The sequence below is a fragment of the Macaca mulatta genome, chromosome 6 (assembly GCF_049350105.2).
Source record: "Macaca mulatta isolate MMU2019108-1 chromosome 6, T2T-MMU8v2.0, whole genome shotgun sequence".
Classification (NCBI taxonomy): Eukaryota; Metazoa; Chordata; class Mammalia; order Primates; family Cercopithecidae; genus Macaca; species Macaca mulatta.
The window spans coordinates 132518199-132530278 of NC_133411.1; the positions used below are offsets into that span (position 1 = coordinate 132518199).

Below are 12080 nucleotides of genomic sequence, written 5' to 3' on the forward strand. Positions count from 1 at the left end.
CACCGTTTTAAGTACTTTATAGAAAGGTTAAGTTTTAACCCAATTTTACAGATGAGGGAACTGGAAAGTACAGAAAAGTTAAATAATTTGCTGAAAGTTACACAGTTAGAAGTAGAGGATTTAGGATTCAAACCTAGTACAATTTAGTTTCAGTGTCTATGCTCTTAACTACTGTACTATCCTGCCTCTCAAGAACTAAGCTGATTGTTTTTCTCCTGTAATAAAATTTCTAAATTTTGCAGTGGGATATTAATGTTGTTTATGTGAATTCTTTTGTTGTTGCTCATAGTTTCGTTATGATGTGTTGGTATAAAATTCTTTTTAGTTACCCTGTTTGGGATTCACATTCCTCTTGAATTGGTGGTTTGTTATCCTCATGAATTCTTGAATATTCATAGCAATAATTTATCCAGTTGTTGCCTCTGCTGACTTTTCTGTCTCCTTTCCTCCTGGTACTCTTATCAAATCCATACTAAACCTCACTGGATTGTCCAGGTCTCTAATCTTTTCTTCTGTTTTCCAGTATTTCTTCCTTCATGATACATTCTGTATAGTTTTTCTGTCTGCCTTACAGTTTCCAAATTCTCTCTTCTGTTATGCTAATCTGCTGGCAAAATGAGTTTTAAATTTAGTTATTGTATTCTCTTATTTTTCAAAGTTCTATTGATTCTTTTTGAAATTTTCTCTTACCTTTATACTTTTCTGTTGGTTCTTTTTAAAATTTCCTGTTACCCTGATACAGTTTTCTGCTTCTTGTATTTTCATATTTAATATTATTTCTAATGTCTAAAACCTATGTTTCCTCTGTACATGTTGTGTGTGTGTGTACGTGGTGTGTGTGTGTGTGTGTGTGTGTGTGTGTATGAATCTCAAAAACATTTTATGTCGAATGATAAAAGCTGGACACAACAGAAAGCATACACTGTATATCATTTAGGTGAAATCCAGCAACAGGCAAAACTAATCCAAAGGTGGTAAGTAAAAAAGGGATGATGGAAATGCTCTATAGATTGGTGTGGTGGTTATAGGGATACATGGAGTCGATATGGATTTAACACTTATGAACTGTGTGTTTTATTGCATATGAGTTATACCTTAGGGAAAAAAATTTAAGACATTGTTGCTACTATCAACATTTCCATATTCCCATTTTTGTTCTTTCTTACTATCCTATGGCTTAACTTTAATCTAGAACCTTTATGGAAGAAATATACAGTTCAGAGGTGAATTTGGGGAACCGGAGAAATAGTAAAAGGGCCATCATTTCTCTAGAGATGAATGTTCAGAACATATTTTTCTCAGGGTCAGAGTCAAACTTAAGGGATTTTTCTGCTGCCTGATCTAATGGCTACTTAGTTTATGTACATTTGTAGCATCATTTTATTTTACATTGAACAGAAAGTTGATTTTTATATGAATCTAATCTTAGACAAAGATGCCTAGTAGACTATTACGTAATATATGGCATTGACACCAAAATTTGTAACATTTGTGTTGGGGCCTAGTGCCCTTTTAATAACTTAAATGTCTTTTTTTGTTTTTCAATTAGGAGCCCATGAAATCAAGAGCACCACAGCTACATTTGGAATACAGATTCTATAAGCAGTTAGGATCTGGAGGTAAAGTCTTGTATTAATTTTTAAATTTGAAATAAAGTGGATTGTCATGACTTTTTAGTTTCAAGGAATGTTTTTTTAAGTTTGGTTAAGAAAATCACTTCATACGGCTATGTTTATTATACGTTTTCTTACTGTTGTCTTAGGATCCCTTTTTAATTTTATGACAAATTTGGAGCTTTTTATGTTTCTGCTGATACAAGTAGAGAACATTGTGAAAAAATTTAATTTGGGTATATAAAATGCATACTTCTTCCATATTCTTAGTCTTTTTGGCACTATTATAGCTGTTGAAGTGGCTTATAATATAGTGGTAGGCTGAAAAATGGCCACATAGAAGATATCCGTATCATAATCCCTAGAACCTCTACATGTTACTGTATGAGAAAGACTTTGCAGGTATAATAAATTAAGGATTTTGAGATGGAGAGATTATTCTGGATTATCTAGTGGGCATTAAATGCAATTACAAGTCTTTGTAAGAGAGGCAGAGGGACATTTACGCATGCAGAAAAGGAGTAGGCATTGTGACTGGAGCAGAGCAGCCATAAGAATCTGGGAGAGGCTTCTAGTACTTTTGCCTAGAGTCTCTAGAGGGAGTGTGGCCTTGCAAACACCTTGATTTTTTGGCCCAGCGAAACTGATTTCAGACTCTCACCTCTATAACTGAAAAAATAAATTTCTGTTGTTTTAAGCCACCAAATTTGTAGTAATTTGTTACAGCAACCCTAGGCAACTAATGTGGGTATTTTTTTATATAAACTCTAAATTTAAGTGAGATTATTTCATGCCACTAGAGATAATTCATGGAAAAACTTTCTATTGTATGTTACATTTTCTTTATGTTAAAAAGGTTCTCACAGCACTTTTCTGTATACTTCTATTCAATAAAGGATTTTACTTGTATAGCTTCTTGTATGATACAGGTAGGGGAATTTTGTTTCTCCAGATTTGATGAAATGGAATTTCTTCATGTATCTTTTCGTAAGCATGTTTACATTCTAGTGGATAGAGCTGTCCATTTAATACTGATACCAAATTTACATTCTGTTTTTCTAAGAGCACACTTTGCAAATGAATAGTCATTGCAGGGACAATAAGTTTTAAATTTTGTAGTAATGTGTTCATCACTATAGACTTCTTATAATACGTATTTAAGTCTGATACAGACAGGCCTCAGGGAGTTATCAGAATTATCACTGACAACTGGGATTTAAAGGCTATTGGGATAAAACTAATTATGTGTGAAACTATACATAATAGTTAAGACTAGCAAATAAGAAGTTAAGTGGGAATAAAATGAATTTATTGACTCATGTACTTGGAAATTCAAGGAAATGACTTGATATATAAGACATTGTTCTATCCAGTGCTTCAAATACTGTCATCAGCATCTCAAGTCTCTGTGATACGCCTTTTGAGTATGTGTAGGCTTCACTCTCTGGTTGGCCCTTCTTAAGAGATGCTGGAGGTGGCCACCAATAACCTAGGCTTAGCAATTATGAAAACATCTCTTTCCTAAAACTTTCAGCAAAAGTTGTAGGACTAAATCTTACTGCCTTATGTCATGCTTATCCCTGATTTAATTACTATGAATTTGATTGCCTCAAGTTAGATCAAATGCTTATCCGAACTTTAGGGAAATCGAGGTGTTATATAAGGGGGATTGGATGCCAGGGTGATTAAAAAAAAAACAACACACATCTATCTAGTACAGTAGTAAAACTGTCATTTGAAGGAATAGGATTGAGTGGTTTAATTAGAAATGAGTAAGTCAGTTTAGAGTTTAGCAAGTCATTGAATTGAATAACAAATGTGTACTTTTATTATTTTAACTTTTTTCTGTTTTATATTTAAAAACTATGTCAGAAATAGACTAAAAAAGAAACATCTTTTAGGACCTGAATGCCATAGGACTGCAGTGTTGCACAACTGCAGGGACCACCATTTACAGGGTAGTCTCTATTTACTAAGGGTGCTATGCTCCTCTGTGCTCTATGGGTGTCATTTACATAGATTGAAATACAAATGGTCTTACTGAAGGTGTGCATCATGTGGCTCTGAGCTCTGACATGTGTGGGTATTTTAGAGTATTTTGTACGAGTCGTGAATTTGAGCGTGTTTTTTGTGGTTTTTTTCGGTCATTCGTGAATTTTATGAAAGCATTTTTAAGTACCTTTGTGAGCTTTGTAGAACATCAAGAGTGCTTAATTGTTTTGGAAGAACTGATGACTTTTAAACAGTTTGATTTTGGAATTCATATCTGAAAAGATTATATTTTCAGACTGCTCTTAATTATAAACGGGCTATTTAGAGTAACTCAGCCTGTAATTTTCCTATGGTTTGCTGAATTTCATTTATATAGCAATTTGTTTGTTAATATTCTCTTTAAAAATAGATTTAAGTAACATCTAGCATATATAAAGAACTTCTAAAACTCACCAACAAAAATAGACAAATAAAGGACAAATAAATTCCGCTTACATGAGGCACCTAGAATAGTCTAATTCATAGAGGCAGAAAGTAGAATTGTGTTTTCTGGGGGCTTGGGGAGAGGGCAGAAATGGGGAATTATTGTTCACTGGGTAAGAGTTTCAATATGGGATGATGAACACATTTTGGAGATGGATGGATAGTGGTGATGGTTGTATAATAATGTAAATGTACTTAATACCACTGAACTGTACACTTAAAGATGGTTTAAATGATAAGTTCTATGTGTATTTTACCACAAAGAAATTGAAAATGGATTTATTTAGAATTATTTAGTGAGGTATCTGTGAAAAAATACACAATTTGGTTTTGCCTGTTTAGGTTTTGGTCCTCCTGTAAATCCATGCTTTCTTTCTTTCTCTTTATGTAGCTTCTCTGATAATATCTCTCTTTACATTATTTAGCTTTGCATAGGATTAGAATATTGTTTTATACCATTATCACTCTCTGTGATAGCAAAAATTTAATGTATTGAATAGTCTTGTTTTGTCACATCTACTCAGTATTCATTGAGTCAAATGAAGACCTAGATTTGGGAGTCATCAGCACATAGATGGTTTTTAAAGCTAAAGAAATGGATGAGATCTCCCTGAGGAGAGTATAGAGGTTGACAAGAAAAGAATAGCAAGAACAAAGTTGTGTGGACCACTCCGTTGGTTATAAATAGATTTGACTCTTAATAACAAAAATTGTGGCTGCCGTAGCTTAAACAAGTAAAGGTATGTAATGTGAGACAAATGAGTTCAGAGGTGGGCAATTGTAGGGTTGGTACAGCTGCTCAAAAGTAAGGAACCAGGCTCCTAACCTTAGTGTGTGGCTTCATCCTGCAATCCTGGATTTTTTGTAACAGTAGGGAAGGAGGAAGAAATGAAGTTACTATTTGTGTAAAGGTAGCTTCCAGTTCTTTATCTCCTGCTTCCATTCTTTAAGTCTAGCTGTATATGAATATCCCTACTGAAATCAGAAATTCATATAGCTGGAATGAGTTCCCTACCTTCTTTTGCCCTTATTTTCTCAACAATTCTCTCTCTCTCAAAAGACCTTCCTGCTTGGTCTTTTGGATTACCTGGTTCCATTAGTTCCACATCTGTTCAAGCTGAAATGTTAGTCTCCTCTGATTTTGGTGTATTGGTGTAGTAAAGTTCTGTCAATTTTGTCTCTTAAAATCTCTCTCGACTTCATTCTCTTCCAGTCCCCATTGTCACTTTTCTTCGAATTGGGCTTCCTCTTGAATATCTCAACACCCTTTTTACCTCTACCTGCACATAGGGGCACATCATTTGGTATAAAGTCCGAATTTCTTTCTCTTTCTACTGACCTACTTTTCAGTTGCACTACACTTACTATTCCTTGAGTAGATCTTACTATTTTCACATGTCTGTATTCTTTCTGGAATATCTTTCTTTTCTAATTAATTGCTTTTTTCTTTAAGCCTTAGCTAAATGTCACCTGCTTAGCAATGCGTTTTCTGACATCTTTTCCTCTCCAGAAAAGCGTCTTATTTGATCTGATATTATTTTGAATATGAAAACCTTTGAAACCTTTATTTTTCTTTTATCATATGGTAATTATTATTTGTCTATGTCTTCTCCACTGAGTTTTGAACTCTTTGAGGGCAGTGATAATGATATGTTCATCTTTTTCTTCTTGGTAGCAGAATGATTGGCAGTTGTAGGTTCTTGGTAAATGGTTGAAAGAATAAATTCTTAAATAACAATAATAGACTGTTTTCTTTCATTAGATGTGAAGTTGGGATATATAATCTTCAAATTTCCTATAGTTTTCTAACTTCTGTGATCCTGTGATATTTTAATATTACACAAAATCATTGTATTATTAATTTTGAGTTTATTTTATTTCTGGACAAATAATACAATTTCAAATTTTTAAATTTTTAAAATTAATTTCATTTGTGTTATCCTATGATTAGGTAAATTTATTTTCTCATTTTAGACAACTAGAGATCAAAGGAAAAAATTATTGATGAGAATTTTCTAATTAATGGAAGTGGTAACCAAGGAGATATGCAGAAATTTTTATATTAAAACTTACTGAACTGTACAACTCAGCCATCTAAAATTAATCACTTTCTTGAGAAGGGTGGGCTTTAATTATTAGAATTAACTCAGTTTCTTCATTTACTTGAAAATAAAGTATATTTGAATTGTTGATATTTCATGAAAATGCATAGAACATATTTGAAATTTATGGGAAAATTGTTTTTGAAGATCTGTGATTCTGGTAACACTTCTTAATTTTTTTTGACATTAGTTTAAATAGGCTACATTAGGAGAAACTGCAATTAATGTATTCCTTGGAACATCTTAATTAGCTGATATTTTTAATCATAGGAAATAAAACCTTTTTTCTGTCATAAATTACTACTTATCAGGGGAAGTTAATGAACTTTTTCTCTGTCATAAATTACTATTCTTGGCAAATTTCTAACTATGGAAATGATATTAAAAATACTGTTTTGACACCATGCATATGTTAAATCATCATTTCTCAAGTGGCTTGACTTGTTGAGATTCCTTGTACTATGTAGTTTTAAGCAATAATTTGATGGTAGGCACAGGTGCTGTTACTAAAATTATAACTCTTTATAAAAATGTTGCCTTTTGAAAGGTGTTTGAAAAGCCCCCTCGTTCTTCTTTATGCTGATCCTTCTGCCTTCTTGATTTGTGCCTTGTTATAAAGTCTGGATTTATGTACTCCCTACATTTTTTACTCTGGTTTATAGATACCTACATTTTCACTTTCAAGACAATTTAGTTCCATCTGCTGGTTAAATGAACGTTGGTGATTTTGTAATGCATGGAAATTTTATTGTACTGTTCACTTTTGAGAAGTATTATGGGTAATAGTATAAACTTTGTTAAAAGTTGTGGGTGTAAACCATTCAGTAGTATCTAAAACTGATTTAATTCACAGTCACCAGATCAAGTTTCTCAGACCATGTTTTAGGTAAGACATTCAAAAAATTCTGCTCTATGTATATTATAAGCTGTTGTTTGGTAAAATTGAAAAGAAGTACTGTAAAAAGCATGAAAGTTCAGTGAATAAATACTTAGAATATTACTGTATTTTGATATTAACAAAAGTAATGAAAATATGATATGAGTGGGTTAGTAGTGTAAACTTAATCTCAGCCCAGATAACCAATAGTTTATGTAGCATATTCTTAGAATTCCTTTTTCTATCATAGCTAAATTGCTTTTAGAAGAAGTCTTTAAAAATATGTCATACTTCTGATTCTTTAAAGAGGTCTCTCTGTATGGAAATTTCTACAGGTTTTGCATTGCTAAACATTTATTTATATGTGAATATATACTTACATTGGTACTACTATCATAGTAGATGGACGTGTACATTTTTTTTCTGTTAAAGTTGTAGTTTATGGAGAATGGGTACATTTGAAGAATGTTATGCATTATCAGTAAGAAAGAGGTGTTACCTGATAGTGGTTTTAGTTTGGTTTATATGGTGCAGGTGTTGGTGTGGTTGTGTGTGGTGTGAATACTATAGTATTTTCAGTGATTAAGCACATAGGAATCTTAAACAAAAAGCAAACCATACTTTTGAATAGGGTATTACTAAATATACATAATTTTTGTAATTCCTCCTGCAGTAGTAAAAAGATAGAAAGTATAAAACCATGAAAAATTATGAAAATTTCATATTTAGTTTTGCTTTAAGTGTTATATAACGCATTGTAAGAATAAAAGATTTGTAAGCTTGTAGCTTAGGGACTGGTGGGGGGAAGAATCATAGAGTCCATTTTTTCCTTAAATTTTATAGGCCCAAATTGGATAACAACTTAAATTCTTTTCAGTTTTTGCAACGGATAAATTTTTGTTTGTCGCTGATGTTATTTTTTTAATGTTGTTTGAATGTTAGAATATTTTCTACATGTGTAAATTAAATCATCACAGAAAGGACTGTTGCTCTTTTTTACAGTGGGCTAACTTGATTCCTTTTATTTGGGGTTAACTGATAGAATTTTACTACTACAGGCAGATATTGTGGTCTTTTAACGGAAGGACTGTTACCAAGTCTATAACTCAGTACACCTGTTGGTTCATAGTAGCGCTTACTATTCAGCTAAGACAGCACTTCTTAAACTTCTGGGTCTTGGGATTCTTTTATGCTCTTACCCTTTTTGAGTATGTCAGAGCACTTTTGTTGTTGTGGGTCTTAGCTATTGATATTTACCATATTAGAAATTAACACAGAAATATAAAAATGTTGCTATATTTGTTTAAAATAAAAATAATAATTGAGACATTTTAAAATCAAGGCAATTTTGTTGATATACTTTCCAAAATAAAAACAGTGAGAAAAGTAACATCGTTTTACAGATTTTGCAAATCTCTTTTAATGTCTGGCTTAATAGTAAACAGCTAGATTCCCATATCTTCTGCATTTAGTATATTGTGATAACACAAGTCCCATAGTCTCTGGAATGAGAGTGAAAAAAAATATTTGTGTTATTACAAAATAATTCTGATATTTCTGACTTCCTGCAAGGGTCTCACGGACCACCCCTGTCCTCAGGAGCTTCAGGCCACATGTTGAAAACTGTTGACCTAGGAGTATAAGCATTTGTGCTAAAGGTTAAGAATGCCTTAATGCAAAATTACCTTAAAAAAAGATAGGGTAATACTGTGTGATAATTCTGTACTTAGCATTTCTAGCCACGATTTAGGTTTTCTTAATCAGAGCTGTTTAAATTAAATCAGGAAGTTTAAATTTCCTAGTAAGTTTGTTAGTACTTTTGTTCTAATTCTTCCTATTTGTGTTAGGCTGTTCTTGTGTTGCTATAAAGAAATGCTGGAGTCTGGGTAATTTATAAGAAAAGAGGTTTAATTGGCTTATGGTTCTGTAGGCTGTATAGGAAGCATGGTGCCAGGCATCTGTTCAGGTAAGGCCTCAGGAAGCTTACAGTCATGGCAGAAGGCAAAGGGGAAGCCAGCTTATCACGTGGAGAGAGTGGGAGCAAGAGAGAGAGAGAGAAAGTGAGGGGGAGGTACCACACACTTTTAAACCAAATCTCATAAGAACTCACAATCATGAGAACAGCACAAACCCATGAGGGATCTGCCCCACTAACCCAGTTAACTCCCATCAGGCCGCACCTTTAACTCTGAGGGTTATAACTCAACGTAAGATTTAGAGGGTACAACATCCAAACTGTATCAGTATTTTACATTTTACATGAAGAATTCTAGACCTGAAAATGGATCATGATACTACTGTGAAATGGATCATATTATTTCCTTTAATGGTCTACTTAACTTACCTGTTAGGAGCTGAAGTATTTAAAAACTTGACACAAAGTACCAAGCAGTCTTTAATAGTTCCTATGTATTACTGTTGTGTGACTTAATTTTGTTTTGTCACTTAAAAGGAACACTAACATATTAAATGAGATATTTAATGAAGTGAATTTTTGGGGAGTGAAGGTGAGATTATATTTTCAGATATGTGAATTTTGTATTCATACTCCTTGAGCTTTTGGGAAAAATAAACTTCTCTTGAAAAGTAAAGATACTGGAAATTATCAGACCTAACTTTCATGAATTCACAGCAGATAGCTTTTTATATTAGTCTGAAATAAAAATAATTTTAGAACCACTGGAATGGGTGGAGTAAGATTTTATAATTGAAAATTCGCTAGGTATAAGAACAAACCTTCTTTCTGAGCCTCTCGTGCCCTCTTTTTCCTTACCTCTCTCATTTCTAAAAAATCTCTACCTTGTGATACAACCTACCATTTACGTTGCCGTGGTGGTTTTGGTTTATTTTTGCTTAGGGTGTACCCTGCCTCAACCTCTATTTGTTAGTTGCAGTTCTTCTTAACTCTTAAAAATTTAAGTTGTTTGCTCAGTGTTTTAAAAAAAAAAAAAAAAAAAAACTGTCCAGACTTGTTCTGGGAAATAAAATTATAGTTTGATGTAAATATCATTTTAAGTCTTTCTTTGTGGTCCTAGAAAAAAGAAAGCATTTTTTTTTTCCTGATTGCAAAAATAGCATACATTCATAATAAAAATTAGGAAAACTTTTTTTTAAAAAAAGTGAAAGTAGAAATCACCAGTGCTTCCAGTAATCTGTTAGCTTTCTGCTTTTTTCTTGTATTATGTTTTCTATTCATATGTATGTTTAATGACTGTATTAGTACGTTTTCTTGCTGCTGATAAAGACATACCCAAGATGGGGCAATTTACAAAAGAAAGAGGTTTATTAGACTTACAGTTCCATGTGGCTGGGGAGGCCTCACAATCATGGCGGAAGGTGAAAGGCACATCTCACTGGCAGACAAGAGCTTGTGCAGGTAAACTCCCGTTTTTAAAGCCTTCAGATCTTGTGAGACTCATTTACTATTACAAGACCGGTACAGGAAAGACCCAATCCCATAATTCAGTCACCTCCCACTGGGTTCCCACAACATGTGGAATTGTGGGAGTTACGATTCCAGATGAGACTTGGGTGGGGTCACAGCCAACCATATCAATGACTCATTAGAAATATTTTAAGGCCAGGCATGGTGATTCACGCCTGTAATCCCAGCACTTTGGGAGGCCGAGGTGGGTGGATCACTTGAGGTTTGGAGTTTGAGACCATCCTGGCCAACATAGGGAAACCCTGTCTCTACTAAAAATACAGTAAAAATGTTAGCTGGGCGTGGTGGCAGGTGCTTACAATCCCAGCTATTTTTGGGAGGCTGAGGCAGGAGAATCCCTTGAACTCGGAAGCGGAGGTTGTGGTGAGCTGAGATTGCACCACTGTATTCCAGTCTGGGCAATACAGTGAGACTCCATTTAAAAAAAAATTTTTTTTAAAGTAATACATGGTTTGAAACAACAAAAATTTTAATCAGTATTATAAGAAGTAATAAAAGTTTGTCTTTTACAGTTATCTCCAAAGATAGTTGAAGGCTGTATTATATTCCATAGAATGGGTATGACATATTAGGTTGGTGCAAACATAATTGCAGTTTCGGGCTAAGAATTTTAAGTCATTATGACTGGTCTCAAGCACATCTTTATTAATCAAAATAGGAACCATTACAGTCAACACATTTTTTTGCCAACAAGAAATAAGTTTGTTTGTTCATGTAGCGTAAAAATTGGTGCTTTGGGATTTGATGAACTCTTAGAAAGCATTTTTACTGCATCTTGCTGGTTGTGGAAATGTTTTCCCTGCAAAAAGTTGTCAAGATGCTTGAAGAAGTAGTAGTTGGTTGGCGAGAGGTCAGGTGAATATGGCAGTTGAGGCAAAACTTCATAGCCCATTGAAGCATTTGTTGTGCAGTATGTGGTTGGTGTTGTGATGGAGAAGAATTGCGTCCTTTCTGTTGTCCAATGCCAGCTGCAGGCATTGCAGTTTTCGGTGCATCTCATTGATTTGCTGAGCATACTTCTCAGATGTAATGGTTTCGCTGGGATTCAGAAAGCTGTAGTGGATCAGTCCAGCAGCCGACCACCAAACGCGACTATGACCTTTTTTCGGTGCAAGTTTGGCTCTGGGAAGTGCTTTGGAGCTTCTTCTCGGTCCATCCACTGGGCTGGTTGTCACTGGTTGTCATATAAAATCCATTCTTTGTCTCACGTCACAATACGATTGAGAAATGGTTCATTGTTGTGTGAAGTAAGAGAAGATGACACTTCAAAACGATGTTTTCAAAAAAAATTCTTGCTCAGCTCATGAGGCACCCACTAATTCAGCTTTTTCACCTTTCCAACTTGCTTCAAATGCTGAACAACCATAGAAAGGTCGACGATGAGTTCTTTGGCAACTTCTTATATAGTTGTAAGAGGATCAGCTTTGATGATTGCCCTCAGTTGGTCATTGTCAGCTTCTGATGGCCAACCACTATGCTCCTCATCTTCAAGGCTCTTGTCTCCTTTGTAAAACTTCTTGAACCATCACTATACTGTATGTTTGTTAGCAGTTCGTGGGGCAAATGCA

General features: G+C 34.1%; 1 protein-coding gene across 44 annotated transcripts in view; it reads left to right on the top strand.

Moving 5' to 3' along the window:
• Nucleotides 1-12080, top strand: part of CSNK1G3 (casein kinase 1 gamma 3) — a 103596-nt gene that overhangs the window by 43495 nt on the left and 48021 nt on the right. For 40 of the 44 annotated variants that reach the window (XM_078003888.1, XM_078003895.1, XM_028849158.2 and 37 more), the window contains 1 exon segment: nt 1550-1619. The exons of the other annotated variants lie outside the window; for them this stretch is intronic. In XM_078003888.1, the coding sequence (XP_077860014.1) occupies nt 1550-1619 (70 nt within the window). 44 annotated transcript variants of the gene reach the window in all.